Source organism: Nicotiana sylvestris, chromosome 7, assembly GCF_000393655.2.
Source record: "Nicotiana sylvestris chromosome 7, ASM39365v2, whole genome shotgun sequence".
In the NCBI taxonomy this organism is placed as follows: Eukaryota; Viridiplantae; Streptophyta; class Magnoliopsida; order Solanales; family Solanaceae; genus Nicotiana; species Nicotiana sylvestris.
In genome coordinates, this window is record NC_091063.1 from 136,985,084 (window position 1) to 137,012,684 (window position 27,601).

General features: G+C 39.3%; 1 protein-coding gene across 1 annotated transcript; it reads left to right on the forward strand.

Moving 5' to 3' along the window:
• The first annotated feature begins 1,423 nt into the window (after nucleotides 1-1,423).
• Nucleotides 1,424-27,307, forward strand: LOC138873832 (uncharacterized). The gene is made up of 2 exons (XM_070152312.1): nucleotides 1,424-1,906; nucleotides 27,170-27,307. The coding sequence occupies exons 1-2, from the start codon at nucleotides 1,424-1,426 to the stop codon at nucleotides 27,305-27,307; spliced, it is 621 nt and encodes a 206-aa protein (XP_070008413.1).
• The last annotated feature ends 294 nt before the right edge of the window (nucleotides 27,308-27,601 follow it).

A 27,601-nucleotide genomic window follows, 5' to 3' on the forward strand; every position in this document is an offset into this window, starting at 1 on the left:
TCGACTCCCCCTGATAAACTGCGAACATTTCTTTCGTTGCACGTTGTTCTCCATATACGGTCGTTATGCCGTCCTTGGTCGGAAACTTAATCATCTGGTGTAGGGTTGATGGTACTGCCCTTATGTTGTGTATCCACGGTCTTCCAAGCAATGCATTATATCTTATGTCTCGATTGATGACTTGAAACTTTGTGTTCCAAACTGTGCCGAACGTGTCGACTGGGAGGGTAATGTCTCCCTTTGTTACTTTGACGGTCATGTTGAAGTCGTGGAGGACCCGGGAGACGGGTATGATCTAGTCGAGTAACCCGAGTTGCTCTACTACTCCTGACCTGATCGCGTTGGCCAAGCTACATGGATCCACGAGCACACGTTTAACTCGTACGCTGTTTAAAAGTAATGAGATTACCAGCGCATCATTGTGTGGTTCTGTCAAGGTATCGAGATCTTCTTCGCTGAATGCGAGGGTGTCATCGGCCACGCGATCTCAGATTGGCCCTTCTGTCGCGACAAATATTTTTGTACGCTTGATCATGAGCCCTTGGGGGATGTTGGCTCCTCCAATAATTATATGAATGTCGTGCTGAGGGGCCTCTTTTTGTGCCCAGGCTGGAACAGCCACAACACTTTCTCCCCGGTCTTCTAGGTAGTTGTTTTCACCTCTGTCTGATGAGTCAAGCATTTCAACCTGAAGTTTGAAGATCTTGTACAATAAATAGCGTGAAAGATAACTTGCGTTGTGTGACAAAACCAGCAAGAAAATAATCGCTATTATTTTTAGCCCCACGGTGGGTGCCAAACTGTTTACCATGAAAATGGTAATAACAATTAAAATTAGTTGATGGTATTCTAAAATAACGTGATCTATTTTTATGCTAGTTTGTTAAGCAGTTGATGCTAAGTATATGAGATTTAGAGACGAAATAAAGTTAAAGAGGGAGATACAATCAAACTGATATGTATCTCCCTCTTTAACTTTATTTCGTCTCTAAATCTCATATACTTAGCATCAACTGCTTAACAAACTAGCATAAAAATAGATATATGAAATAATCGATGAAGGCTCTTTATGGACAATGATAAGCAATAAATGATGGACAAATAAGAAAAGAAATGAAAGCAATCAAGAGAGTATGTGAGAGAGCAAAGAGAATGTTCTTCTATATATCTTGTGAAGCGGATGGAGCAACAGAATTTACAAAAATGGTAGGAATGCCTTTTATATAGGAGGGTAATCATAACATAGTACAAAATACATTAACTACTCGGAAATGGGGATGTGACAGCTTGATATGATGCCCTGACGCCCTACATTAGGTCTAGAATAGCACGCTAGGCTCTGTCAGTCTTAGCCAAGCGTCTTGGGAACTTTCCTCCTTTCTAATGTAGCCGTTGGTCTGTACTGCCCCGAGATCGGGCCCCGATGACCCTTGATAGTGAGCTTAGACCTCGGTCTCTAACCTTGAGAAGCACATTCGCGGGGCACCATAATGATGAGAAAATTGGACACCCCCGATTTTACCGTAAACAGAGACCATTGGGTATTGTTGATGATGTGTTGGTTCGTGTTGATATGTTCATCCTCCCGGCAGACTTTGTGATTCTTGATTGTGAAGTGGACTATGAGGTGCCAATTATCTTGGATCGACCTTTCCTTGTTACGGGGAAGACTCTTGTTGATGTGGAAGCCGGTGAGCTCACCTTCCGGGTGAGTGATGAAAAAGTGGTCTTCCATGTGTGCAAATCTATGAGGAAACCGAATATCAATGAAGTTTGTTCATCTGTGGACTTGTTGACTTATGTGATTATTGATGATGCTAGTGGTACAATGAATATTGAGGATACTTTGGAAGCTATTTTTCTCAATCTTGATGATGATGAGGAGAAAGATGGCTATGTGGAATGTGTGAGTGCATTACATGGAATGAGGTCGTACACCTATGAACCCCGCAAATTATCCTTGGATCTTGAAACCGGAAGACCCCTCCAACAAAGCCCTCAATCTAGGAAAATAATGTTACGCCCCACAGTATTACATCGATGTTATGCTCTGTAGTAATATATTATGGTGATGTCACGCTTTATAGTATTAAGTTACGACGATGTTGCACCCTGAAGTATTGTACATTGAATTGGTCATAAGGTAATTGAAATCAGTTAAAGTAAAGATTATTTGGAGATTATAAGGATTATGCTATTTCATAAGTGATTAGTAAAGGTGAAAGAGGGAGCAAGTCAAACAAAATGAATTTTCATCCAAGTTTGGCATGTTGAGATAGAATACGGCTCGAGTTAAAATACTCGGTATTTATGGACTAGTACCATAAAAGGTACCACATGACCATAATATTAAGGTGCATAAGGTATGTGAAAAGTGTATAATATTTTAAGTAAGTGGGAATAATTCTCAATTTTGCGGGTAATTAATTAATTACTGGGTAACGAGACATTACCTAGTTAATTAAAATTAAGTGGATAAATATCCTTTTTGCGCTGCCGCTTGGCATTAATCTAAGACAAAGTGGCAACAAAAAGCTTGATGAGTCATTAGGCATGAGATGCCCTATTTACACGTACAAGTCTTGAAATGAAAAGCAAGACTAAGTCATTTCTTTGGTCTCTTTACCAATCAACATTTGGCTTTAAAATCCAAGAATGATTAAAAGCAGAAGCATTTTGATTTTCAAAGTATTTGGCGTTAAAATGGCAAGAACGATTAAAAGCAGAAGCATTTTCATTTTCAAACAAAAACTTCAATTGAAGTAATTTTCGTCCAAATTTTAACATTACAAAACAAGATTTCGTTCCTCAATTTCAAAGAGCAGAAGCTTAATCCGATTATTAGGTTCTAAGTTCAATCCACGAAGGTTTCCGACAGAATATTATATGGAGTTTTTCCTACTCTAGGTATGTTAAGACTAAGCTTTTCCTCATTTTAGCATGATATCATAATTACACAAGTTTGATAACGAGGCATAGAGAAAAATTCATATCCCGGAATTTACGTATATTTTGCTAGTCTTGCAAATTATATATATTTTTCTAGTTTTGTAAGTTACCATATTCTTCTATCGGGAGTGCATATTCAGTTGAGTATTTCCTTCTTCCGGTCAAAAGAGCAGAGAGTTTACATATATACAGTATTAAAAGTATTTTCATTACCATCGAGCTATAATTGATGGGCAGACCTCTATTGGGCAACCTCTGATCAGATTGTATGTTATATACCGATCATATTGTGGCCGAGCGCCTATGAGCGAGCCCAGTTGGTTGACTTACAGAGCCTAGTATGGTCGAGTGCATATGAGCGAGCCTACTACGATAGAACATATATATATATATATATATATATATATATATATATATATATATATATATATATATATAGGGCCGGACAATTATTTTACTTACTATATTGAGAGAGTTGAGTCAGCATCATCAGGTCAGTATATCTTCAGATTATCTTTGTCTTCCAGCTACTTGCAATTATTTTAGTATCAGTTCAGTTTTAACTTTCAGTATATTGCCTTGCATACTCGGTACATTATTTCGTATTAACGTCCCTTTTCTGGGGGCGCTGCATTTTATGTGTGCAGGTTCAGACACATAGACGGGTAGGCCTCCTCATTAGGTGTTATCCGAGTTCAGCTTGATCGGTAAGCTCCTTGCCTTTCGGATTTGCCAGGTCTAGAGCTTTATGTACATCTTGTGTGTGTATATATATATATATATATGTGTATGTATGTGTGTGTGTGTGTGTGTGTGTGTGTGTGTGTATGTTATGAGTAGGTTGGGGAGCTTGTAGAGGCTTGTAGACATATCATGTCAGTTAGTGCAGTATGTTGGGCTTGCAGGCCTTGTATGTATATTTGGTTGGTTTGTCAGCTGTAACAATTATGACAGCCTTGTCGGCCTAGTTTTATATTGACATTTAGTTAGCATTTGTTGTTGTCTTGCAATGTGGCTCATGGTCAAAGTATGACATCATATGTTCAGAGTCCCTTTATTGCAAGTTGGTACGCAAGGATATGTGAGGCACTAGGTGCCGGTCTCGCCCTCCAGGTTTGGGGCGTGACAAAAGTGGTATTAGAGCATTTCTGTCCTAGGGAGTCTACAAGTCGTGTCTAGTAGAGTCTTGTTTATGGGTGTGTCTTGCACCACACTTATAAGCAGGAGGCTACAGGGCATTTAGGATTGTAACTCTATCTCCTTACTCTAGATCGTGTGGTAGATCTAACTTATAAGAATTCAAATTCCAAAATTCTTTTTTTTATTATTCGTAATAAGACGATACCTACATTCGGAAATAAGATTGGAAAGAGTGATAGTTGTGGAAGAGCTGAGTGAGAGGAATTGGATTTTTGGTACGATGCTTACGATAAGTAAATGTGAGGTCTTTAGCAGATCATGGGTGTACTGAAAGGTGTAAGCTTCCTGCTAAGGCAAGAATGTATACCCATTTTTATCGTGAAAGACAATGAGAGATTAAGAAGATAAATACAAGTTTCAACAAGCAGAAGAAGCAAGATGAAGAAGGGAACGAGGCGCCCAGTTAATGAAGATCAACAACGTTTATAATTGATGTCGCACCTCCTTTTTGCCGCGCCCGAGGGGGCGCGTGGGGAGTTTTCTCCAATCAAAGGACAGTCGAAACGGGATTTATTTAATTATTTAAGAGTCGCCACCTGGGAATTTTAAGGCGTCCCAAGTCACCAATTTCAATCCCTGAATCGAGGAGAATATGACTCTGTTTATTATTCTGCGAACCAGAAATCCTGAGTAAGGAATTCTGTTAATCCGGAAGAAGGTGTTAGGCATTTCCGAATTCCGTGGTTCTAGCACGGTCGCTTAACTGTTTTTATTATTGGCTTAATTATCTTGATTTTACTAAATACGTTTTTATTGCATGATTTTACTACCGCTTTTTACTTATTGTTTACAACCCTTCTTTGAATCGAATTACGCGTACGTATATTCGTGTTATAAATTTTAAAAATGCGGAATTGTGTCACGCGTACGTGTACACGATAACTTTTGGTAATATATTTATTAAACAATCATTTTTCGAAATTGTGTCGAATCAAGAATATTTGTTTTTCTTGAATAGTGAACCGTACATCTCGGGTTTTTATGAAATTGATTTAACGCCTTTGGAAAAATACTTTTATTAAATATTCACTCAAAATTGCGCGTACGCATAATCCGAATTTTTTGCTTTTAAAAATATAATCAGGGTACGCGAACGTACGTATAATCCGAATTTTTTGATTACAATATTACTTACTATTTTTGACATTTTTTGAACATACGGATTATACTAACGCATCTTTCAACTATAAACTATGAACACAACCAATGTTATGCCAAAAGATAGCCAATTGCAACCAATCATCATCTAGCTTTAAACAACAATTAATTAACTAACAAAATAAACTAATAGCATATTTTCTTTGATAATGCCATATTATGCTATACCTATCTAACAATACCATAAAGTGCAAATAAAAGCCAACTTTCTGCCATGCTTCCTATTTACACAACTCATAGATAACTAAACTAATGAAATTTGACATGGATAACATTATTACAAAGTTTTATATGAATTTCAAAATAAGACAATTAACTTGTAGCCATCGAGTCGAACTCACTACTGGTTAACCAACATGAAACTAAAGCTGAAATTTTCAACTAAAGAACTCAAATGAGTAGATGACAGTATTACAATTCAAACTCTATTTATTTGTCATGTTGAATCTCTTTCCAACATAAAATTTAAAAGACATGTACCTGAAAATGAAGTTAGGAGGAGTAAATTTCAGCAGTAGCAACAGTAATAATTCAGCAGATTTGGGCAACAAACAGGATCCGGGGAACCCAGATGAATAGTGACGATATTTTTAAAAGACACTGCAGATTTTAACTGAACAATGGAATCAAATAAAGTTGAACAGATTCAATAAAAGAACAATATTGCAGATTTCAGTTTCTTTTCAGTTTCAAATTCCCATTTTTTTTTTGATTTTTCTGTTTCTTCTGCTGTATCTGTGTGTGTGTGTGTAACTGTTCTCTTTGTTTCTTTTCTGTTTCTTCTTCTCCTCTCCTAAAAAATCTCTCAAACTCTCTTCAAGTTCCCCTCTCAAAAACTACCCTAAATTCTGAGCAAATTCCACTTCCAAACTGTCCGTCCAGCTCCTGTATTTATACGGGCTGGTCCTAGGCAATTTTCAGTGCTTCTTGGACCCCCTTCTTCTTTTAAAATCAAAAAATTCCATTAAAAACTGCTTTTGAATAAATTAAATGATCCTATCCTGATTTTAAGCAGCCCCATTACCCTTTGCTTTCCATTATCTCATTAAACTATAGCTATTAACATTCCACTTTCAGTCCACTATTCTATCACATTACCCTACTGTTTCTAACCCAGAAATACCCAGATTTCCTGCTGTAATTACTGTTATTACTGCTTTTAAACTTAAGTTCAGAATCTGATACAAAACAGATTTTAAAATCTGTCCAGGCTTAATTATCCTTCTGATTTTAAACAGCTAGAATCAATCCCAATTATCTTCCTAACACAGTTGCATCTATCCAACAGTTGTGAATTTGAATTCAAACTTGACAATATTACACTGAGTTTAGCATAATAATGCAAACTGAACTTATAATTGAACTAAGATCAAACATACACAGGAGCATTGTCAATATGCTGACAATGCCCTGTTTAGAAAACAACAATTACAGCATACATTTGAATTCACTGATTCACAAACAAACATGATTTAATTGACGAGTATTAATTAGTTGACTATTTACAACATTTGTCAATAATTAGTCTAAACAATAGAAGCAGACTGTTTCAGTCAACATTTTCAGAAATGAAAATTCGTAATATAACTAATCGACGAACTTAATCGAGTCGATTACACACATTGTAAACAATCACAACCAACAGAAACAATTCACATTCGGATCAAGTAGATAGGTAGGAGACAGAAATGACAGAATTGATCAAAACAAATATGAAAAATTAAAAAGCTATTGACACAGACAACAATACACGTAGAATACACAAAATAATAGAAAAATACCTTTGAATCTTCAATTTTAATCCGACTCGAACTCAACTTGGATTTGGATTTTTGTTTGAAATCAAACAGACCTTAGTCGAAGTATTTTCCACTGAAAATACTTCGACTAAGGTCGATTGAACCTCAATCTTTACTTAATCTGAACAGAATCCGAAAGTTTGGTATTTTTAGGGTTCTTAAAAATTCGATTTGGGATTTAACCATTTCTGGTCAGATTCGAGAAGAACCAAACATGACACAAGGGTGAGGGTAGCCTAGGGGTCATTTGGTGTCAGCTTAAAACAAATCTGAGCTTGTTCTTGTTTGGTCCGAATCTTCAAAAGAAGATTCGAGAAGCTCGGAACTGATTCGAGCCAAACAAACAACAGATCCATACTCAGGATGACTAGGGGAAGCTATGGTGTTAACTAGGTGCTGTTTGGTTTAGATCTGAACTTGGCTCGAATCTTCAAATGAAGATTCGAGAACCTTCAGGGAGATTCGAACCAAGCAGATAACATATTTGGATAGAGGAGGTTCAGGGGGTTCTGGGGTGTTAAGGTGGTGATCGGCGGCGTTGATGCCGCCGGGTTTCAGGCGGTGGAATCCTAGGGCGGCTAGGGTTAGGAGTAGGTTTGGAACGATGATGAACAGGAGCGGAGAGGGGGGGTTGTTTAGTTAGGGGGTCGGGGTAAGGATTATGGGTTTGTATAGGGGAATGGTGGGTGGATACTGACCGTTGGATTAGGCAGGATGGATGGCTGAGATCTATTCACTTAACCAAACAGTGTCGTTTGGTTTAAGTTAGGGGGACGGGTTGAACCGGGTATTGGATCGGGTAAGGGTCTTGGGTTAGGGTGATGAAATCTTGGCCGTTGGATGGACTTAATCCAACGGCCCTTGATGAATGATCACCAAACGACGTCGTTTGGCGTAGCTGCATTGGCCCAGTACCTGGGCTGTTTTGGATTGGGCTGTGGGGTAGATAAATTGATTTGGGCCTGGATTTTAATCCAGGTCCAAATCTTACAACTTGTATACATTTTTTATTTTCTGATTTTATTAATTAATAAAATCCTAATTAAAAATAAAAACAAAATTATCATTACAATAATATTAACTATAATATAATTTTAACTTCACAAAAATATATTAATTACTCTATAACAATTATTTAACACATAGACAAAACATCAATCACACAGTGAAACATTTGAAATAGAACCAATGCATATTTTTGTGATTTTATTTAAATTATCTTTTAAATGCATAATTAAATCCTATATGCATGCAATATGTATTTTATTTTATTTTCATTTTATTAAGACATAGTAAACATTTACGGATATAACACAATTATTTAGCATCACGCAAAATTCAAAAATTACACAGTAAAAGAAATTTATTTTATTTTTTGATTTATTTTGGAGTAGTTTTCGTAAGGCAAAAATCACGTGCTCACAGCTGCCCCTCTTTGTGCGGAAACTCGAAGAGTTTTCGCGCAAAGATAAAGTGAGCGGATACGAGCGATTTCTGCCCGTTCGAATACTCCGTGGGAAACATTTTTAGAAAGATTTGACCGAACCTCTGCTTCAAAGGTTTCCTACACATCCTTGGCTATAAAGGAATCAGGTCAGTGTAGTTCGGAAATTTTTTTGGTAGCTGGGACTACCGTGGGACTGTGATGTTACTGCTGCTCCGTGCTGTTTTTACTGCTTGCTGACCTCCATATTACACCTTACTTCCAAGGTAATACAAAAATTAAACTAGATTATGGTACAGGAATTATAAAAATCTTATCTAGATCATGCCCTTGCGTTTCTTGTTGTCTTGATATCTTGGTGACTCTTGGGCATTTGGCTTATTCCGTATTCCTTTTGGAACTCTTGTTGTTTCTTGCTGGGGATTCTGTTGGACTCCTCTGCTTTATTGATTCTAAGTGTGCTCCTTTTCCATATGAGCGGGCTTTTGATTTCAACATTTCAATTTCATTCCCTCGTTCTTCAGGTGGGTGCCTTGACTGTTTCTTTTCTTTCTTCATCCTCATTCTCCAGGTGGACGCCTGACTTCTTCAATTCTTCATCCTCATTCTCCAGGTGGACGCCTGATTTCTTTAATTCTCATCCTCATTCTCCAGGTGGACGCCTGACTTCTTCAATTCTTCATCCTCATTCTCCAGGTGGACGCCTGACTTCTTCAATTCTTCATCCTCATTCTCCAGGTGGACGCCTGACTTCTTTAATTCTCATCCTCATTCTCCAGGTGGACGCCTGACTTCTTTAATTCTCATCCTCATTCTCCAGGTGGACGCCTGACTTCTTTTTAACTTCTTCATCCTCATTCTCCAGGTGGACGCCTGACTTCTTCAATTCTTCATCCTCATTCTCCAGGTGGACGCCTGACTTCTTCTTTTCTCATCCTCATTCTCCAGGTGGACGCCTGACTTTTTTAATTCTTCATCCTCATTCTCCAGGTGGACGCTTGACTTCTTCTTTTCTTTGTCCTCATTCTCCAGGTGGACGCCTGACTTCTTATTTTCTTTGTCCTCATTCTCCAGGTGGACGCCTGACTTCTTCAATTCTTATCCTCGTTCTCCAGGTGGACGCCTGACTTCTTTAATTCTCATCCTCATTCTCCAGGTGGACGCCTGACTTCTTTAATTTCTTTATCCTCATTCTCCAGGTGGACGTCTGACTTCTTCAATTTCTTCATCCTCATTCTCCAGGTGGACGCCTGATTTCTTCTTTTCTTATCCTCGTTCTCCAGGTGGACGCCTGACTTCTTTAATTCTCATCCTCATTCTCCAGGTGGACGCCTGACTTCTTCAATTCTCATCCTCATTCTCCAGGTGGACGCCTGACTTCTTTTTAACTTCTTTATCCTCATTCTCCAGGTGGACTGACTTCTTCAGTTCTTTCATCCTCATTCTCCAGGTGGACGCCTGACTTCTTTAATTCTCTGTCCTCATTCTCCAGGTGGACGCCTGACTTCTTCTTTTCTCATCCTCATTCTCCAGGTGGACGCCTGACTTCTTTAATTCTTCATCCTCATTCTCCAGGTGGACGCTTGACTTCTTCTTTTCTTTGTCCTCATTCTCCAGGTGGACGCCTGACTTCTTCTTTTCTTTGTCCTCATTCTCCAGGTGGACGCCTGACTTCTTCAATTCTTATCCTCGTTCTCCAGGTAGACGCCTGACTTCTTTAATTCTCATCCTCATTCTCCAGGTGGACGCCTGACTTCTTTAATTTCTTTATCCTCATTCTCCAGGTGGACGTCTGACTTCTTCAATTTCTTCATCCTCATTCTCCAGGTGGACGCCTGATTTCTTCTTTTCTTATCCTCGTTCTCCAGGTGGACGCCTGACTTCTTTAATTCTCATCCTCATTCTCCAGGTGGACGCCTGAATTCTTCAATTCTCATCCTCATTCTCCAGGTGGACGCCTGACTTCTTCTTTTCTCATCCTCATTCTCCAGGTGGACGCCTGACTTCTTTAATTTCTTTATCCTTATTCTCCAGGTGGACGCCTGACTTCTTTAATTTCTTTATCCTCATTCTCCAGGTGGACGCCTGACTTCTTTTTAACTTCTTCATCCTCATTCTCCATGTGGACGCCTGACTTCTTCAATTCTTCATCCTCATTCTCCAGGTGGACGCCTGACTTCTTTAATTCTCTGTCCTCATTCTCCAGGTGGACGTCTGACTTCTTCTTTTCTCATCCTCATTCTCCAGGTGGACGCCTGACTTCTTTAATTTCTTTATCCTCATTCTCCAGGTGGACGCCTGACTTCTTTAATTTCTTTATCCTCATTCTCCAGGTGGACGCCTAACTTCTTTTTAACTTCTTCATCCTCATTCTCCAGGTGGACGCCTGACTTCTTCAATTCTTCATCCTCATTCTCCAGGTGGACGCCTGACTTCTTTAATTCTCATCCTCATTCTCCAGGTGGACGCCTGACTTCTTTAATTCTCATCCTCATTCTCCAGGTGGACGCCTGACTTCTTCTTTTCTCATCCTCATTCTCCAGGTGGACGCCTGACTTCTTTAATTCTCATCCTCATTCTCCAGGTGGACGCCTGACTTCTTCAATTCTCATCCTCATTCTCCAGGTGGACGCCTGACTTCTTTTTAACTTCTTTATCCTCATTCTCCAGGTGGACTGACTTCTTCAGTTCTTTCATCCTCATTCTCCAGGTGGACGCCTGACTTCTTCTTTTCTCATCCTCATTCTCCAGGTGGACGCCTGACTTCTTTAATTCTTCATCCTCATTCTCCAGGTGGACGCTTGACTTCTTCTTTTCTTTGTCCTCATTCTCCAGGTGGACGCCTGACTTCTTCTTTTCTTTGTCCTCATTCTCCAGGTGGACGCCTGACTTCTTCAATTCTTATCCTCGTTCTCCAGGTAGACGCCTGACTTCTTTAATTCTCATCCTCATTCTCCAGGTGGACGCCTGACTTCTTTAATTTCTTTATCCTCATTCTCCAGGTGGACGTCTGACTTCTTCAATTTCTTCATCCTCATTCTCCAGGTGGACGCCTGATTTCTTCTTTTCTTATCCTCGTTCTCCAGGTGGACGCCTGACTTCTTTAATTCTCATCCTCATTCTCCAGGTGGACGCCTGACTTCTTCAATTCTCATCCTCATTCTCCAGGTGGACGCCTGACTTCTTTTTAACTTCTTCATCCTCATTCTCCAGGTGGACGCCTGACTTCTTCAATTCTCATCCTCATTCTCCAGGTGGACGCCTGACTTCTTTAATTCTCTGTCCTCATTCTCCAGGTGGACGTCTGACTTCTTCTTTTCTCATCCTCATTCTCCAGGTGGACGCCTGACTTCTTTAAATTCTTCATCCTCATTCTCCAGGTGGACGCCTGACTTCTTTAATTCTCATCCTCATTCTCCAGGTGGACGCCTGACTTCTTCAATTCTTCATCCTCATTCTCCAGGTGGACGCCTGACTTCTTCAATTCTTCATCCTCATTCTCCAGGTGGACGCCTGACTTCTTTAATTCTCATCCTCATTCTCCAGGTGGACGCCTGACTTCTTTAATTCTCATCCTCATTCTCCAGGTGGACGCCTGACTTCTTCTTTTCTCATCCTCATTCTCCAGGTGGACGCCTGACTTCTTTAATTCTCATCCTCATTCTCCAGGTGGACGCCTGACTTCTTCTTTTCTCATCCTCATTCTCCAGGTGGACGCCTGACTTCTTTAATTCTCTTTATCCTCATTCTCCAGGTGGACGCCTGACTTCTTTTTAACTTCTTCATCCTCATTCTCCAGGTGGACGCCTGACTTCTTCAATTCTTCATCCTCATTCTCCAGGTGGACGCCTGACTTCTTCTTTTCTCATCCTCATTCTCCAGGTGGACGCCTGACTTCTTTAATTTCTTTATCCTCATTCTCCAGGTGGACGCCTGACTTCTTTAATTTCTTTATCCTCATTCTCCAGGTGGACGCCTGACTTCTTTTTAACTTCTTCATCCTCATTCTCCAGGTGGACGCCTGACTTCTTCAATTCTTCATCCTCATTCTCCAGGTGGACGCCTGACTTCTTCTTTTCTTTCATCCTCATTCTCCAGGTAGACGCCTGACTTCTTTAATTTCTTTATCCTCATTCTCCAGGTGGACGCCTGACTTCTTTAATTCTTCATCCTTATTCTCCAGGTGGACGCCTGACTTCTTCAATTTCTTCATCCTCATTCTCCAGGTGGACGCCTGACTTCTTCTTTTCTTCATCCTCATTCTCCAGGTGGACGCCTGACTTCTTTAATTCTCATCCTCATTCTCCAGGTGGACGCCTGACTTCTTCAATTTCTTTATCCTCATTCTCCAGGTGGACGCCTGACTTCTTTAATTCTTTCATCAGGTATTTCCTGACACAAGTATTGTATTTGCCCCTGTTTTAAATCAAAGAAAACTTCGTTAGTTTAAAGCAGGGTGGTTGACTGGGGTATTCTTGCCGATGGTGATGCTTCTCTTCGTTTCTCTTTATTGCCTTGGAATGGTTGAAAAGACTGTTTTGTCCTTGTAATTGATCCTTGACTATAGGATTCCCCTCTGTATGTTTTCCTTCAAACCCTTTTAACTGTAATCATATGTCCCTTCTGACTTTGCTGATCCATTTTTTAATTTCACCTTTCTTACACCCATATCTTTTATCTCCCACCTTTCGTGGCTATATTTTGTAACCTTGAATCTTGGTAGTATACCTTGACATTCTTTCTTATTTGTTTGGAATAAAACCTATCTCAAAATTTTTAGAAAAGTAAGATTATTAGTAACGAAATACGCTGATTTCGACAATTTATAGAATAAAAAGAAAAATCCAATTTTGGATGACTGTTGGAGCAAGAATGAAAACTTATCTGATTGGAGTTACTGGCACCAATGATCATGGTATGCATTTCGTATTAATCAACCCTGTCTTTTAATCAATCTCCTTTCAATTGTCTTATTTTCGTTTTCCCCAAAATTTCCATAATCCAACTTCATTTTTCATTTCACAGACCTATTGGACTTGCAATATCTCAAAGAGTTTTCACCGATAAACCTTCCTCATTTGTTCATTTCTCACTTCCTTTTCGCCTTATGGTGCCTACGAAGGTTTTCACCAATAAGACTCTCTCATTTTACTTTTCTCTCAACTTCCGTCGCCTTATGGTGCCCGTGTGGGTTTTCACCTATAAGACTCTCTCATTTTTACTTTCTTTTCTTGTTTGTACCAGAGTATTATGAACCATCTTCATTTGCTTGACTCAGCATTTTTCTAAGATTGGTCGAAAGGTCTTTCTGGTATGGGGTTAGAAATGGAAAAGGTATTAAAAGCTAAACAGTTTTGGTATGTGTTTAAAATTACAACTCTTGGAATCTTTTTCTTATTTCCAATACAATTCTTGCCCCAGTTCCTTGATTGGGGTCGCTTGATGTTTCTTTTTGTGCACATTTTATGTATATTGTGCACCCTATGACCGAGCCGTGAAGCGCCTACGTATCCTTCTTTGAGGAATCAGGTCAAACGTAGTTCACCAAATAATAGTGATGATTTTTTTTTCTTTTTTTTTTCTTTTTCTTTTTTTGTTTTACCAAGAGAGGGTAGGAAAGAAACAAGTATGGCTCAAAGGGGAAGCAAAGGGTATAGTGTTTCGGATAGCAGAATAAATTGCCTTTGTCATTCCAATCTTCGAGATAATGCTAAATACAAACATTCAAAAATTCATGCATAATATCTCTTTACCGCGTCAGAATTGATCGCGATGTCTATGCACTTGCCTTCAATGTCTGTTAAACATAGTGCACCATTCGATAATACTCTGGTCACAATGAATGGTCCTTGCCAATTTGGGGCAAATTTGCCCTTTGCTTCAACCTGATGTGGAAGAATACGTTTCAGCACATGCTGACCTACTTCAAACTTCCGGGGACGCACCTTTTTGTTGTATGCTCTTTCTATTCTTCTTTGATATAATTGACCATGGCATACTGCGGTCAATCGTTTTTCATCAATCAAGTTTAACTGTTCTAGACGGGTTTTGACCCATTCATCATCATCAATCTTTGCTTCGGCGATGATCCGAAGGGAAGGAATCTCAACTTCTGCAGGAATTACTGCTTCAGTGCCATATACCAACAAATAAGGAGTGGCTCCTACTGAAGTGCGAACAGTAGTGCGGTATCCCAATAATGCAAATGGTAATTTTTCATGCCATTGTTTTGAACCTTCTACCATTTTCCGAAGTATCTTCTTTATGTTTTTGTTGGCTGCTTCTACTGCTCCATTCGCCTTGGGCCGATATGGGGTAGAGTTGCGATGTGTAATCTTAAACTGTTGACATACTTCCTTCATTAGGTTGCTGTTAAGATTAGCACCGTTATCTGTGATGATCACCTTCGGGATTCCGAATCGACATATGATATTTGAGTGGACAAAATCGACCACAGCTTTCTTGGTCACTGATTTGAATGTCTTGGCCTCAACCCATTTGGTAAAATAATCAATAGCTACCAGAATGAACCTGTGCCCATTGGATGCTGCCGGCTCAATTGGTCCAATTACATCCATGCCCCAGGCAACGAAGGGCCATGGTGCCGACATTGTGTGCAACTCGGATGGTGGAGAATGAATCAAATCTCCGTGTATTTGGCATTGATGACACTTGCGCACAAAACTGATACAATCTCGCTCCATGGTAAGCCAATAGTAACCAGCTCGGAGGATTTTCTTTGCCAACACATATCCACTCATGTGGGGTCCGCAAACTCCTGAATGTACTTCAGACATGACAGTTGTAGCTTGTCTGGCATCTATGCATCTTAATAATCCAAGATCTGGTGTTCTTTTATACAAAACTCCTCCGCTTAAGAAGAATCCATTTGCTAATCGCCTAATGGTCCTCTTTTGATCTCCTGTGGCTTGTGCGGGATATATCCCCATTCTGATATACTCCTTGATGTCGTGGAACCATGGTTCACCATCAAATTCTTCTTCAACCATATTGCAATAAGCGTGCTGATCGTGGACTTGAATATGTATTGGATCTACATAAGCTTTGTCCGGATGGTGCAACATTGATGCTAGGGTAGCCAATGCATCGGCAACCTCATTATGGATTCTTGGAATATGTTGGAATTCCACTGATTGAAACCGTTGACAAAGATCATGTAGACATTGCCGGTATGGGATGAGCTTCAAGTCTCGGGTTTCCCATTCTCCTTGAATTTGATGTACCAAAAGATCTGAATCTCCCATGACTAAGATTTCTCGGATACCCATGTCTGCAGCTAGTCTTAACCCCAAAATGCAAGCTTCATATTCAGCCATATTATTGGTGCAATAAAATCGCAATTGGGCCGTAACAGGATAGTGATTCCCTGTTTCAGAAATGATTACAGCTCCTATTCCGACTCCTTTCATGTTAGCGGCTCCATCAAAGAAAAGTTTCCAGCCAGGTTTTTCCATTTGTTCCACCTCGTCGATATGCATTGTTTCTTCATCAGGAAAATAAGTCTTCAACGGCTCATATTCCTCATCGACCGGGTTTTCGGTTAAATGATCGGCCAGTGCTTGAGCCTTCATTGCAGTTCTAGTCACATAGATGATGTCGAATTCGGTGAGCAATATCTGCCACTTTGCAAGTCTTCCCGTTGGCATAGGCTTTTGAAAAATGTATTTCAATGGATCCAACCGAGAAATGAGGTAAGTAGTGTAGGATGACAAATAGTGTTTCAATTTTTGAGCTACCCATGTTAGGGCGCAACATGTCTTTTCCAGATGAGTATACTTAACCTCATAAGCTGTGAACTTCTTGCTAAGGTAGTAGATGGCCTGTTCTTTTCTGCCAGTGAGGTCATGCTGCCCCAATACACAACCAAATGAATTTTCCAAAACCGTCAAGTAAAGAATCAAAGGTCTTCCTGGCTCTGGCGGGACCAACACGGGTGGGTTTGATAAGTACCCTTTTATTTTATCGAACGCTTCCTGACACTCATCGGTCCATTTGACTGCAGCATCCTTTTTTAACAATTTGAAAATTGGCTCGCAGGTTGTTGTGAGCTGAGCAATAAACCTGCTGATATAATTTAACCTTCCCAACAAACTCATTACTTCAGTTTTGTTTCTTGGAGGTGGCAGTTCTTGAATGGCTTTAATCTTTGACAGATCTAGCTCGATGCCTCGTCGACTGACTATGAATCCCAGCAACTTTCCGGATGGAACTCCAAATGCGCATTTGGCAGGGTTAAGCTTGAGGTTGTACCTGCGAAGTCTTAAGAAGAACTTCCTCAAATCCCCAACGTGGTCGGCCTGATGCTTTGATTTTATGATCACATCGTCCACGTATACCTCAATTTCCTTGTGTATCATATCATGAAACACTGTGGTCATTGCTCTCATATAGGTTGCTCCGGCGTTCTTTAAACCGAATGGCATTACCCGGTAGCAATAAGTTCCCCATGGTGTGATGAATGCCGTCTTTTCTGCATCTTCTTCATCCATTAGAATTTGATGATACCCGGCATAACAATCCACGAAAGACCCTATATCATGCTTGGCACAATTGTCGATCAAAATATGGATATTGGGTAATGGGAAATTATCCTTTGGACTTGCTTTGTTAAGATTGCGATAGTCGACGCATACTCTAATTTTGCCGTCTTTCTTTGGCACAGGAACGACATTAGCCAACCAAACAGGATATCGAGTGACTCGAATGACCTTTGCTTCCAATTGTTTGGTGATTTCTTCCTTAATTCTCATACTCATATCAGGCTTGAATTTTCTCAGCCTCTGCTTGACAGGAGGCACCGTTGGATCGGTGGGCAATTTGTGGACCACTAAATCAGTGCTCAAGCCCGGCATGTCGTCATACGACCATGCAAAAACATCTTTGAATTCTATGAGTGCTTTAATTAACTCTTCTCGGATCTTTGGTTCGAGATGGACACTTATTTTAGTTTCCCGGACATTACTCGTGTCCCCTATATTGACGTCCTCGGTATCACTCAAGTTAGGTTTGATTTTTTCCTCAAAGTGAATTAACTCTTTACTAATCTCTTCAAAAACCTCATCTTCATCATATTCTGATTCATAATCACAATATATTTCTTGAATTAATATTTCGGAACCAGATTGATTTTTAAGACTGGGCTGAAGATTCCTCATGCATGCCATATCACTAGAGCCAGCGTAAAAGGAACTGTACAGAAAAGAAGAAAAAGAAAAGAAAGCTATTAGGAATGATAATAAAAAGGAAACTGCTTTTTATTGGATGATGAAAGATAACAAGGTTTTGCACACTTCAAACCAACTGTAAGATAAACTTTGGGATTACAACCTTGAAATAACCCAAACAAACTGAAAGAAAAATCAAAATAAACTACCAAGACTCCTTTCGAATTGGGAGAAGGAGTGGCTTTCCAATTATTGAGCTTTGTTTCTGGCCCAACGAATTGAACTTCTGCGTTGCTACACCCTTCTCCGCTTTCCAACATATTCACATCACTAAACAATTTCTCGAACCTTTCAATTAATTCCTTCTCAGGATTGACCCGGGATTTAGGAATTGTTGTTATCGGGCGATTTTTAGCACCGGTCTTGACAAAAGACTTTGACAGATGTGGTACTGGTTTTGGAAGAACCCATGCTTGGTGTTTCAACTTCCTGGCCCTTATCACGTCATTGGCGGTAGGTATGAACCCTAAACCGAATGTTCCCCAGTTCTCGGGGAGAGATACTGGTTGTGCAATTCCTTGCAGAAATAAGCCCAGACCTTTGCCGGGTATAAAGCCATTCTTTAACATTTCATAAGCTATCATGACTGATGCAGAGGATATCCTTGGATTTGGAAGGTATTTCCCTTCTGGAATTTTCTCTATCGACACTGTGTTTGTCACTTGGTATACCCATGGTCCCTGGTCATTTTCTGTTCCCTCGACCGGTACAATGGTACTGTTGTGAGCATTTAAACTTTCTTCTCCATGCGCGACTATTTCTTGATGATCCCATTCAAACTTGACAGCCTGATGTAGTGTTGACGGGACTGCTTTAGCAGCATGGATCCATGGTCGACCCAATAACAAGTTGTAAGAAACAGATATGTCCAACACTTGGAATTCCATTGTGAATTCAACTGGCCCTATAGTTAGTTCCAACACTATGTCGCCAAATGAATCTCTGCTTCCACCGTCAAATCCTCGTACGCAGATACTATTCTTCTGGATCCTCTCCTCTTTAATCTTTAATTTGTTTAAAGTGGAGAGAGGGCATATGTTTGCACTGGACCCATTGTCAACCAATACCCGGGTTACTACGGAATTTTCACATTTCACGGTGAGGTAAAGAGCTCTGTTGTGCTCGGTACCTTCCACAGGTAATTCATCATCAGCAAATGTAATTCTGTTTGTCTCAAAGATTCTGTTGGCTATTTTTCCCAAATGATTTACAGAGATCTTTTCAGGAACATGAGCCTCATTCAGGATTTTCATCAAAGCCAGACGGTGCTCCTCTGAATGTATCAGTAATGACAACAATGAAATTTGAGCGGGGGTCTTCTTTAATTGATCCACAACAGAATAATCATGGAAGTTTCATTTTTCTTAAAAACTCCTCCGCCTCTTCTTCCGTCACAGCTCTCTTTGTTGGCATTGGATTGTTTTTAGTTTTTCTCAACTCTTCGGGAGTAAAACATCTTCCCGAACGTGTCAAGCCTTGCACCTCACACACTTCTTCCTTGATTTCTTTGCCCTTGTACATTACAGTCACCCGTTCATAGTTCCATGGGATGGCTTTGTTGTTGATGACCGGCAGCTGGATTACAGGTGCAATAATAACATGATCTGTACGGGCTCCTTCCACAAATATAATGGGTTTGTTAGCAACCCCTGGTACTATCACTTTCGGCATTTCTTGTTTTGCGGCAACTTTGCTCGATGATCCCTCCTCGATTGTCATAGATGGTCCATCACCATTTCTGTTCTGCTTAGATACCGGCTTCTCCTCTGTTAACTGCTTATCTGGCTTGGTTTCATGAGACTTGATCATCATGACAGTTTGTGACGGCTTCTTTGTCTCTCCATCAGCTTGTATGATTTCTATCATATTAGCCTCTTGATGGGCTGGCATTGGATTTCTATTGATATTTGGGGCTTCGGTGGTTTGAACCTCGATTTTATTGGTATCAATCAGCTCTTGTATTGCATTTTTCAAATGCCAACATTTCTCTGTATCATGGCCTGGTGCACCGGAGCAATATTCACAACTAATGGTGTAATCCAGATTCTTTGGAGGAGGATTGGGTAACTTGGATTGTATTGGTCTCAGCATGTCTAGCTGTCTCAGCCTGTGAAACAGACTAGTGTAAGACTCTCCCAATGGAGTGTAAGTTTTCTTTTTCTGTTCCCTTTCTCCCCTGAATGCTGGCCTCGGCCTGAAACCTGGTCCGGGATAGGCTCGTGGGTAAGCATTTGGTGTGACAGGAGCACGCCAATTGGTGTGAACAAGTGGCTGATTGTATGCTTGAGCATGGTTAATGGAAAAATGAGGCTCTGAAGGGTGATAGTAGTGTTGGGATGAATCATGGTGGTAAGCTGATGGGCGAGGTCGTTGTTGATTATAGTAAAGCGGTGACCCTCTGGTTCCCGGCCAAATTCCTGAATCAACTACGGCTGCTTCCTCTCTTTTTTTTCTTCTGATTCCTCCTACCCCGCCTTGAATAGCTTGAGTAGTTGCCTTAATTGCTGAATAGCTCATGATTTTATTTGTCTTGAGGCCTTCTTCCACCATACCTCCCATCTTCACTACTTCGTTGAATGATTTCCCAACCGCTGAAACCAAATGGGCATAGTAAGTCGGTTCCAAGGCTTGGAGGAAGTAGTCTACCATTTCGCTCTCCTTCATAGGAGGATCTACTCTTGCTGCCTGTTCTCTCCACCGAAAACCATACTCTCTGAAACTCTCATTGTGTTTCTTCTCAAATTTGGTCAAAGATAACCGATCTGGGATGATTTCCAGATTGTATTGGAAATGGTATGCGAATGCCTGTGCCAGGTCATCCCAGGTGTACCATCTTCCATGGTCCTGGCGTGTATACCACTCCAAAGCTGATCCGCTTAGACTTTGACTGAAGTATGCCATTAATAATTCATCCTTTCCCCCAGCTCCTCGCATCTTGCTACAGAAACCCCTTAAGTGGGCTACTGGGTCGCCGTGCCCGCTGTATAGGTCAAATTTGGGCATCTTGAAGCCAACTGGCAATTGTACATTAGGGAATAAGCATAAATCTTTGTATGCTACACTGACTTGCCCACCTAATCCCCGCATGTCTCGGAACGATTGTTCTAGACTTTTGACCTTCCTGAACATCTCTTCTTGTTCAGCATTTTTGGCTGGCTTGTCAATTTCGGTTGGGAGATCAAACCGAGGAGCAGTTGAATTGATTTCGGAGGCTTTGAAGGTGGGCTCCGGGGGGTAATATTGGTTGTCTTGGGCCTGAAATGTAGGCTCACTAGGAGATTTGTGAAATGTAGCAGGGGGAGGTGCTACGAAAACAGGAGTCATAGGTGGAGGAAGGTACGGAACTGGTTTTGGAGGTGGAGACTGTGGTGTCTGAGAGGTGGTGCCTCGGTAGTGCTGATAAATGGGGAAACTTGGGGATAATTCAGTGGTGATATTATCCTGAGTTTGGATCATTGATGGAGCAGGGTTATTTGGGTAAGATGGGGGTAACTGTCCTGTAGACCAAGCTTGGTACATTTCAGCCATTTGCTGCTTGAGCTTAAGCATTTCTTCTTTCATTTTCCCGACATCCATCTCTTCTATCTCCATACCTGTGTCAACATCTGGGATAGACATACTTTCGGGTATTGGTCCTTTTGATCTTGTGTGATAGTGATAATATGCCAGTATACTCTTTAGAGAAACTAACTGCTTGAATTCTGAAAATGAACAAACTTGTTAGTTTTGAGAGTTTAACACATATATAATCACACGTTGAGATGCAATGCTCCTAGACAAATAATCCCTTTCTATTATGCATTTGCTCGGCTGCTTGTGTCGTCCCAGCTTTCTTGAAATTTTTATTGTCATTCACTTTTATTTATTATATATATCTTTTATCGTGGTGGTCGAATCTTAGAGATTGCCTACGTATCATGTTCTTACATGAATCAGACCTTGCGTAGTTCGGACCAAAGGCAATCATTTTTATTCATTACACAAAGATGGAATTACATTTGAAAACTTTAAGAAAATGGCTTGAAAACACACACACTTAAATAAAAGATACAATTCATAACATCTCACAACATGCCCCACTTTCCATTTTTGTTGTCAAATATTGGATTATCTGCTCAATGTGGTGCTTGACCCGGATGGCCTCCCAGCGTACGATACATCCTTTCCAACTCCATTGCTAGATGACGAGCAAAAGTGGGCGCATGCTCAGTAAATCTTTCATAATCCATTCCTTGGCAGTTTACATAACTTTGAGATGTGAAGACTGCCAGGTCGTGGATTTGTGCCCTGAAACCTTGGAGACGTTGGTCTTGGTCTTGCAATTGCTGCTGACGAGTGGTGGCTATATCTCTGACACGGTTCTCACGATCTAGAGCTGATTCTAACAAAGCTCGGAGTCTGGCCTGCTCTAATCTTGCTTGCGCTCTTTCCCTGTCGAGGTCTGCTTGTTGGTGTTCTCTGTTGCATCTTCTTGCCTCTTCTAGTTGTGCACGAAGCTGGTCTTCTGATCGCATCCAATAGTCTTTTTCCTTCTTGAATTGTGCCTTGTCTTTTTCGGATTGCCTATCTTGGCGTTCCTTGTTAGATCTGGCTTCTTCGTTTAATTGTTGGATCTTTTCTTTTGCTTTGCTCAATGCCCTTTCATTTTCCGCAAGAATGAAATCATAATCTTGCATTCTTTCAAAGAGATTGGCGATGGTTTTTTGATCCTTCCAGCTCCTCTTTGGCGTTTCAGAAACTCTTTTCATTTTTTGGAATCGAGCATGAAGATTTTCATTCTCACAAGCTAGACTCTTTTTCTCGCCTTCGGCTTCTTGTTCTTGCAAATCTTTCTCCAAACTGAGGCTTCTTAGATTTTCTTTTAGGGCATGGATAGTTGCTTTGTACCCTTTTTCTTTTTCTCCCCAGATCAACCGCTCTTGGATTTTATCATTGAAGTTTTGAACATGGGGTCTTTTTGTTGGCCTTTTTAGCTCAGGTTCTGGTACATCATCCACGCGAGACCGTTTTTCGAACCACCTTGCATATCCAGGATTCATCTCACCCTTTGTAGTGTCTGGGACTTGAGTATCACTTTTCAAGTATCGACATCCATTCCACATCTGCTGAAGTAGAGCTTCGGGAATAGTGGCTTCTGGGTGTAATTCGATTACTTGCATACTCAAATCTTCATCATCAGGAACTATTTGATATCTCCCTAGTTGCCTTAAGACTCTTAGTGGTGCATACGGCTGAATGCTTCTTAATCCCAATAGTAGTAGATAACTATTTGAGGTTGACATATGTATTACTTCCCTCATCGGGAGCCATCCCAGAGTCCATTCAATTTGATTTGCTGTTAAAGCCTTTAGATGAGATACCCATGCTTCTATCCCTTCTGGAGCTTGATAATTTTTTGTTCTTTCCTCATAGCTCTCGATGCAATTATCATTTTTTGACCCATATTGTATGATCTTGGGCTGTTGTTGGAGATGCTCCATCACCCACATTTGCAACAAAATTTTGCATCCTTCGAAGACCGTTGCTCCTGATTTACATAAAGTCAGAGCCCGATAAATATCTGATAGAATGATGGGGACAAGGGTGTGATTTTCTTTGGTGGTAAGGATTTGCACAACTTTTGCGGTGCGAATATCAATTGTTCGCTCTTTATTTGGGAAGACCATGACTCCTAGAAAAGCCACCATGAAAGCAAATCGACGGTGAATCTGCCAAGTGTCTTTGTTTTGCTTATTAGTAAGGCCTTTTTCATGAATTTCAAACCCATCTGACTTTCCGAACCTTGAATACAAAAAGTTGAAGGAACAACATCCATTGATGACATTGCTTTTCCTGATTTGACTGCTGATGTTCAAAAGACCGAAGAATCGATGTACTGAAGGAGCCTTTGTGAATATCAAGCTTTGATTTCTTAAACTTCCGTCAAAACCAACATAGCCAGCTATCTCCTCTAATGTAGGAGTAAGCTCGAAGTCAGAGAAACGAAAAACATTGTGAACAGGATCCCAGAAAGTTACTAACGCCGCAATCAGATCATCACGGGGTTTAACTTTCATAATGTCCGTGAGATTTCCCAAATGCTTGACGACCCATTTTTGACCGTCTTCGCCTAAATCATACCACCACATTTGAAGCTGACATAGAAATTCTTCCGTACTTGTGGATGAGGGGCTTTGTGTGGTGCTCATTTTGTATCTGAAATTTAATTTTGATAAAGTCAAAATTCATTTTTAAAAATTTATACTAAAAAAAATAATTTTCGATTTTTTTTTATATTATTTTTAAATATCTTTATTGCAAAATTTAAAACTATATTTTTTTCGATTTTTTTTTTTATTTATTATATTTTTTTTAAAAAAAAAACTCATTTTATTCCTTTCTCCTTACCATGATTTTATTTAAACTGGTCAACAAGCATGTTCGAGGCAAATGAATGCACAAGTAACAAGTAGGATGCATCATGATGGTCTTTTTATTTTGGGTTCACCTGTCCTAGACAGACCCAACCCCTGTGTTGAGTCTCCAAGGCCAAATGCATATGATGCAAATATTCGTTCCTACTAGGGATCCGGTACATGACTGAGTTATTCTAAGTGTAAAACCTTAGGTTGATTGTTCTAAACCTGGCTTACCCAAACGGACAGTTTGAGCCGAAGCGGGGGCAACGTACCGGGAGCACGAAAGTCTGCCCGGCCTAGTTACTTGTCCCAACTTCGTCTTATTTGGTATGACTTTAACAAAAAGGTGGGTCACGCGCACGTGTACACCATAAATTCAGAAAACTCAGAAAGAAGGGGGTTTCGTAGAAGTTGTATATATTCACAATTCAAATAATATTAAAGCGGTAAACAGCAACATTTAGCATATTAGCATATAAACAATTGAAAATCTCATAGTAAATAAAGCCAATTAACACAGATATTTTAAGCTCGAATTCTTTAAACCCTGAACCAATGGTTCTGGGTTACAGCCCCGAGTTGGTCCCCAGCAGAGTCGCCAGAGCTGTCGCACCTCCTTTTTGTCGGGCCCGAGGGGGCGCGTGGGGAGTTTTCTCCAATCGAAGGACAGTCGAAACGGGATTTATTTAATTATTTAAGAGTCGCCACCTGGGAATTTTAAGGCGTCCCAAGTCACCAATTTCAATCCCTGAATCGAGGAGAATATGACTCTGTTTATTATTCTGCGAACCAGAAATCCTGAGTAAGGAATTCTGTTAATCCGGAAGAAGGTGTTAGGCATTTCCGAATTCCGTGGTTCTAGCACGGTCGCTTAACTGTTTTTATTATTGGCTTAATTATCTTGATTTTACTAAATACGTTTTTATTGCATGATTTTACTACTGCTTTTTACTTATTGTGATTGAGAACCCTTCTTTGAATCGAATTATGCGTACGTATATTCGTGTTATAAATTTTAAAAATGCGGAATTGTGTCACGCGTACGTGTACACGATAACTTTTGGTAATATATTTATTAAACAATCATTTTTCGAAATTGTGTCGAATCAAGAATATTTGTTTTTCTTGAATAGTGAACCGTACATCTCGGGTTTTTATGAAATTGATTTAACGCCTTTGGAAAAATCCTTTTATTAAATATTCGCTCGAAATTGCGCGTACGCATAATCCGAATTTTTTGCTTTTAAAAATATAATCAAGGTACGCGAACGTATCCCTAATTGTGCAAAATATTTATAATGATATCAGGGATTTTTCCACAAATTGTTTATTATATTATGAGAAATCTTCATTTAAAATACCCCTTAATTCTTTAAAAAAAAATTCACAATTTATTGAATGTCGCCCATTGATTATAATTTCTGAATATAAATTATATTCATTCCAATTATTCAGATTTAAAACAAATATGACATATATATATATATATATGCCAAAGAATAAATTGCATATGGAACTGAAAATGAATGATTCATAAAGGAAGGAAATATTTTCCAAGAATTTTCATTATTTACTTAATGCAAATTCTATTTTTAATTACCATTGATTTAAAGTGTTGCAATTTGTGCATATGCATCTCAACTTCTTCTCATATACTTGTTTTAATCTTAATAGACGAAATTAATTTAACTAATTATGCCTATGATTGAGTTAGGATAGATATAGATATAATCAAACCAATTTGATTCTCAATCTATGTGAATTATTACTAACTATTAATTTTCACATTGTATAAGTTCCTAAGCCCTTTATTATTAAGAAAGAGAACAAGTCTTTGACTTAATAAAATGATATTGCATACAATATTACTTACTATTTTTGACATTTTTTGAACATACGGATTATACTAACGCATCTTTCAACTATAAATTATGAACACAACCAATGTTATGCCAAAAGATAGCCAATTGCAACCAATCATCATCTAGCTTTAAACAACAATTAATTAACTAACAAAATAAACTAGTAGCATATTTTCTTTGATAATGTCATATTATGCTATACCTATCTAACAATACCATAAAGTGCAAATAAAAGCCAACTTTCTGCCATGCTTCCTATTTACACAACTCATAGATAACTAAACTAATGAAATTTGACATGGATAACATTATTACAAAGTTTTATATGAATTTCAAAATAAGACAATTAACTTGTAGCCATCGAGTCGAACTCACTACTGGTTAACCAACATGAAACTAAAGCTGAAATTTTCAACTAAAGAACTCAAATGAGTAGATGACAGTATTACAATTCAAACTCTATTTATTTGTCATGTTGAATCTCTTTCCAACATAAAATTTAAAAGACATGTACCTGAAAATGAAGGTAGGAGGAGTAAATTTCAGCAGTAGCAGCAGTAATAATTCAGCAGATTTGGGCAACAAACAGGATCCGGGGAACCCAGATGAATAATGACGATATTTTTAAAAGACACTGCAGATTTTAACTGAACAATGGAATCAAATAAAGTTGAACAGATTCAATAAAAGAACAATATTGCAGATTTCAGTTTCTTTTCAGTTTCAAATTCCCATTTTTTTTTTGATTTTTCTGTTTCTTCTGTTGTATCTGTGTGTGTGTGTGTGTAACTGTTCTCTTTGTTTCTTTTCTGTTTCTTCTTCTCCTCTCCTAAAAAATCTCTCAAACTCTCTTCAAGTTCCCCTCTCAAAAACTGCCCTAAATTCTGAGCAAATTCCCCTTCCAAACTGTCTGTCCAGCTCCTGTATTTATACAGGGCTGGTCCTAGGCAATTTTCAGTGCTTCTTGGACCCCCTTCTTCTTTTAAAATAAAAAAATTCCATTAAAAACTGCTTTTGAATAAATTAAATGATCCTATCCTGATTTTAAGCAGCCTCATTACCCTTTGCTTTCCATTATCTCATTAAACTATAGCTATTAACATTCCACTTTCAGTCCACTATTCTATCACATTACCCTACTGTTTCTAACCCAGAAATACCCAGATTTCCTGCTGTAATTACTGTTATTACTGCTTTTAACTTAAGTTCAGAATCTGATACAAAACAGATTTTAAAATATGTCCAGGCTTAATTATCCTTCTGATTTTAAACAGCTAGAATCAATCACAATTATCTTCCTAACACAGTTGCATCTATCCAACAGTTGTGAATTTGAATTCAAACTTGACAATATTACACTGAGTTCAGCATAATAATGCAAACTGAACTTATAATTGAACTAAGATCAAACATACACAGGAGCATTGTCAATATGCTGACAATGCCCTGTTTAGAAAACAACAATTACAGCATACATTTGAATTCACTGATTCACAAACAAACATGATTTAATTGACGAGTATTAATTAGTTGACTATTTACAACA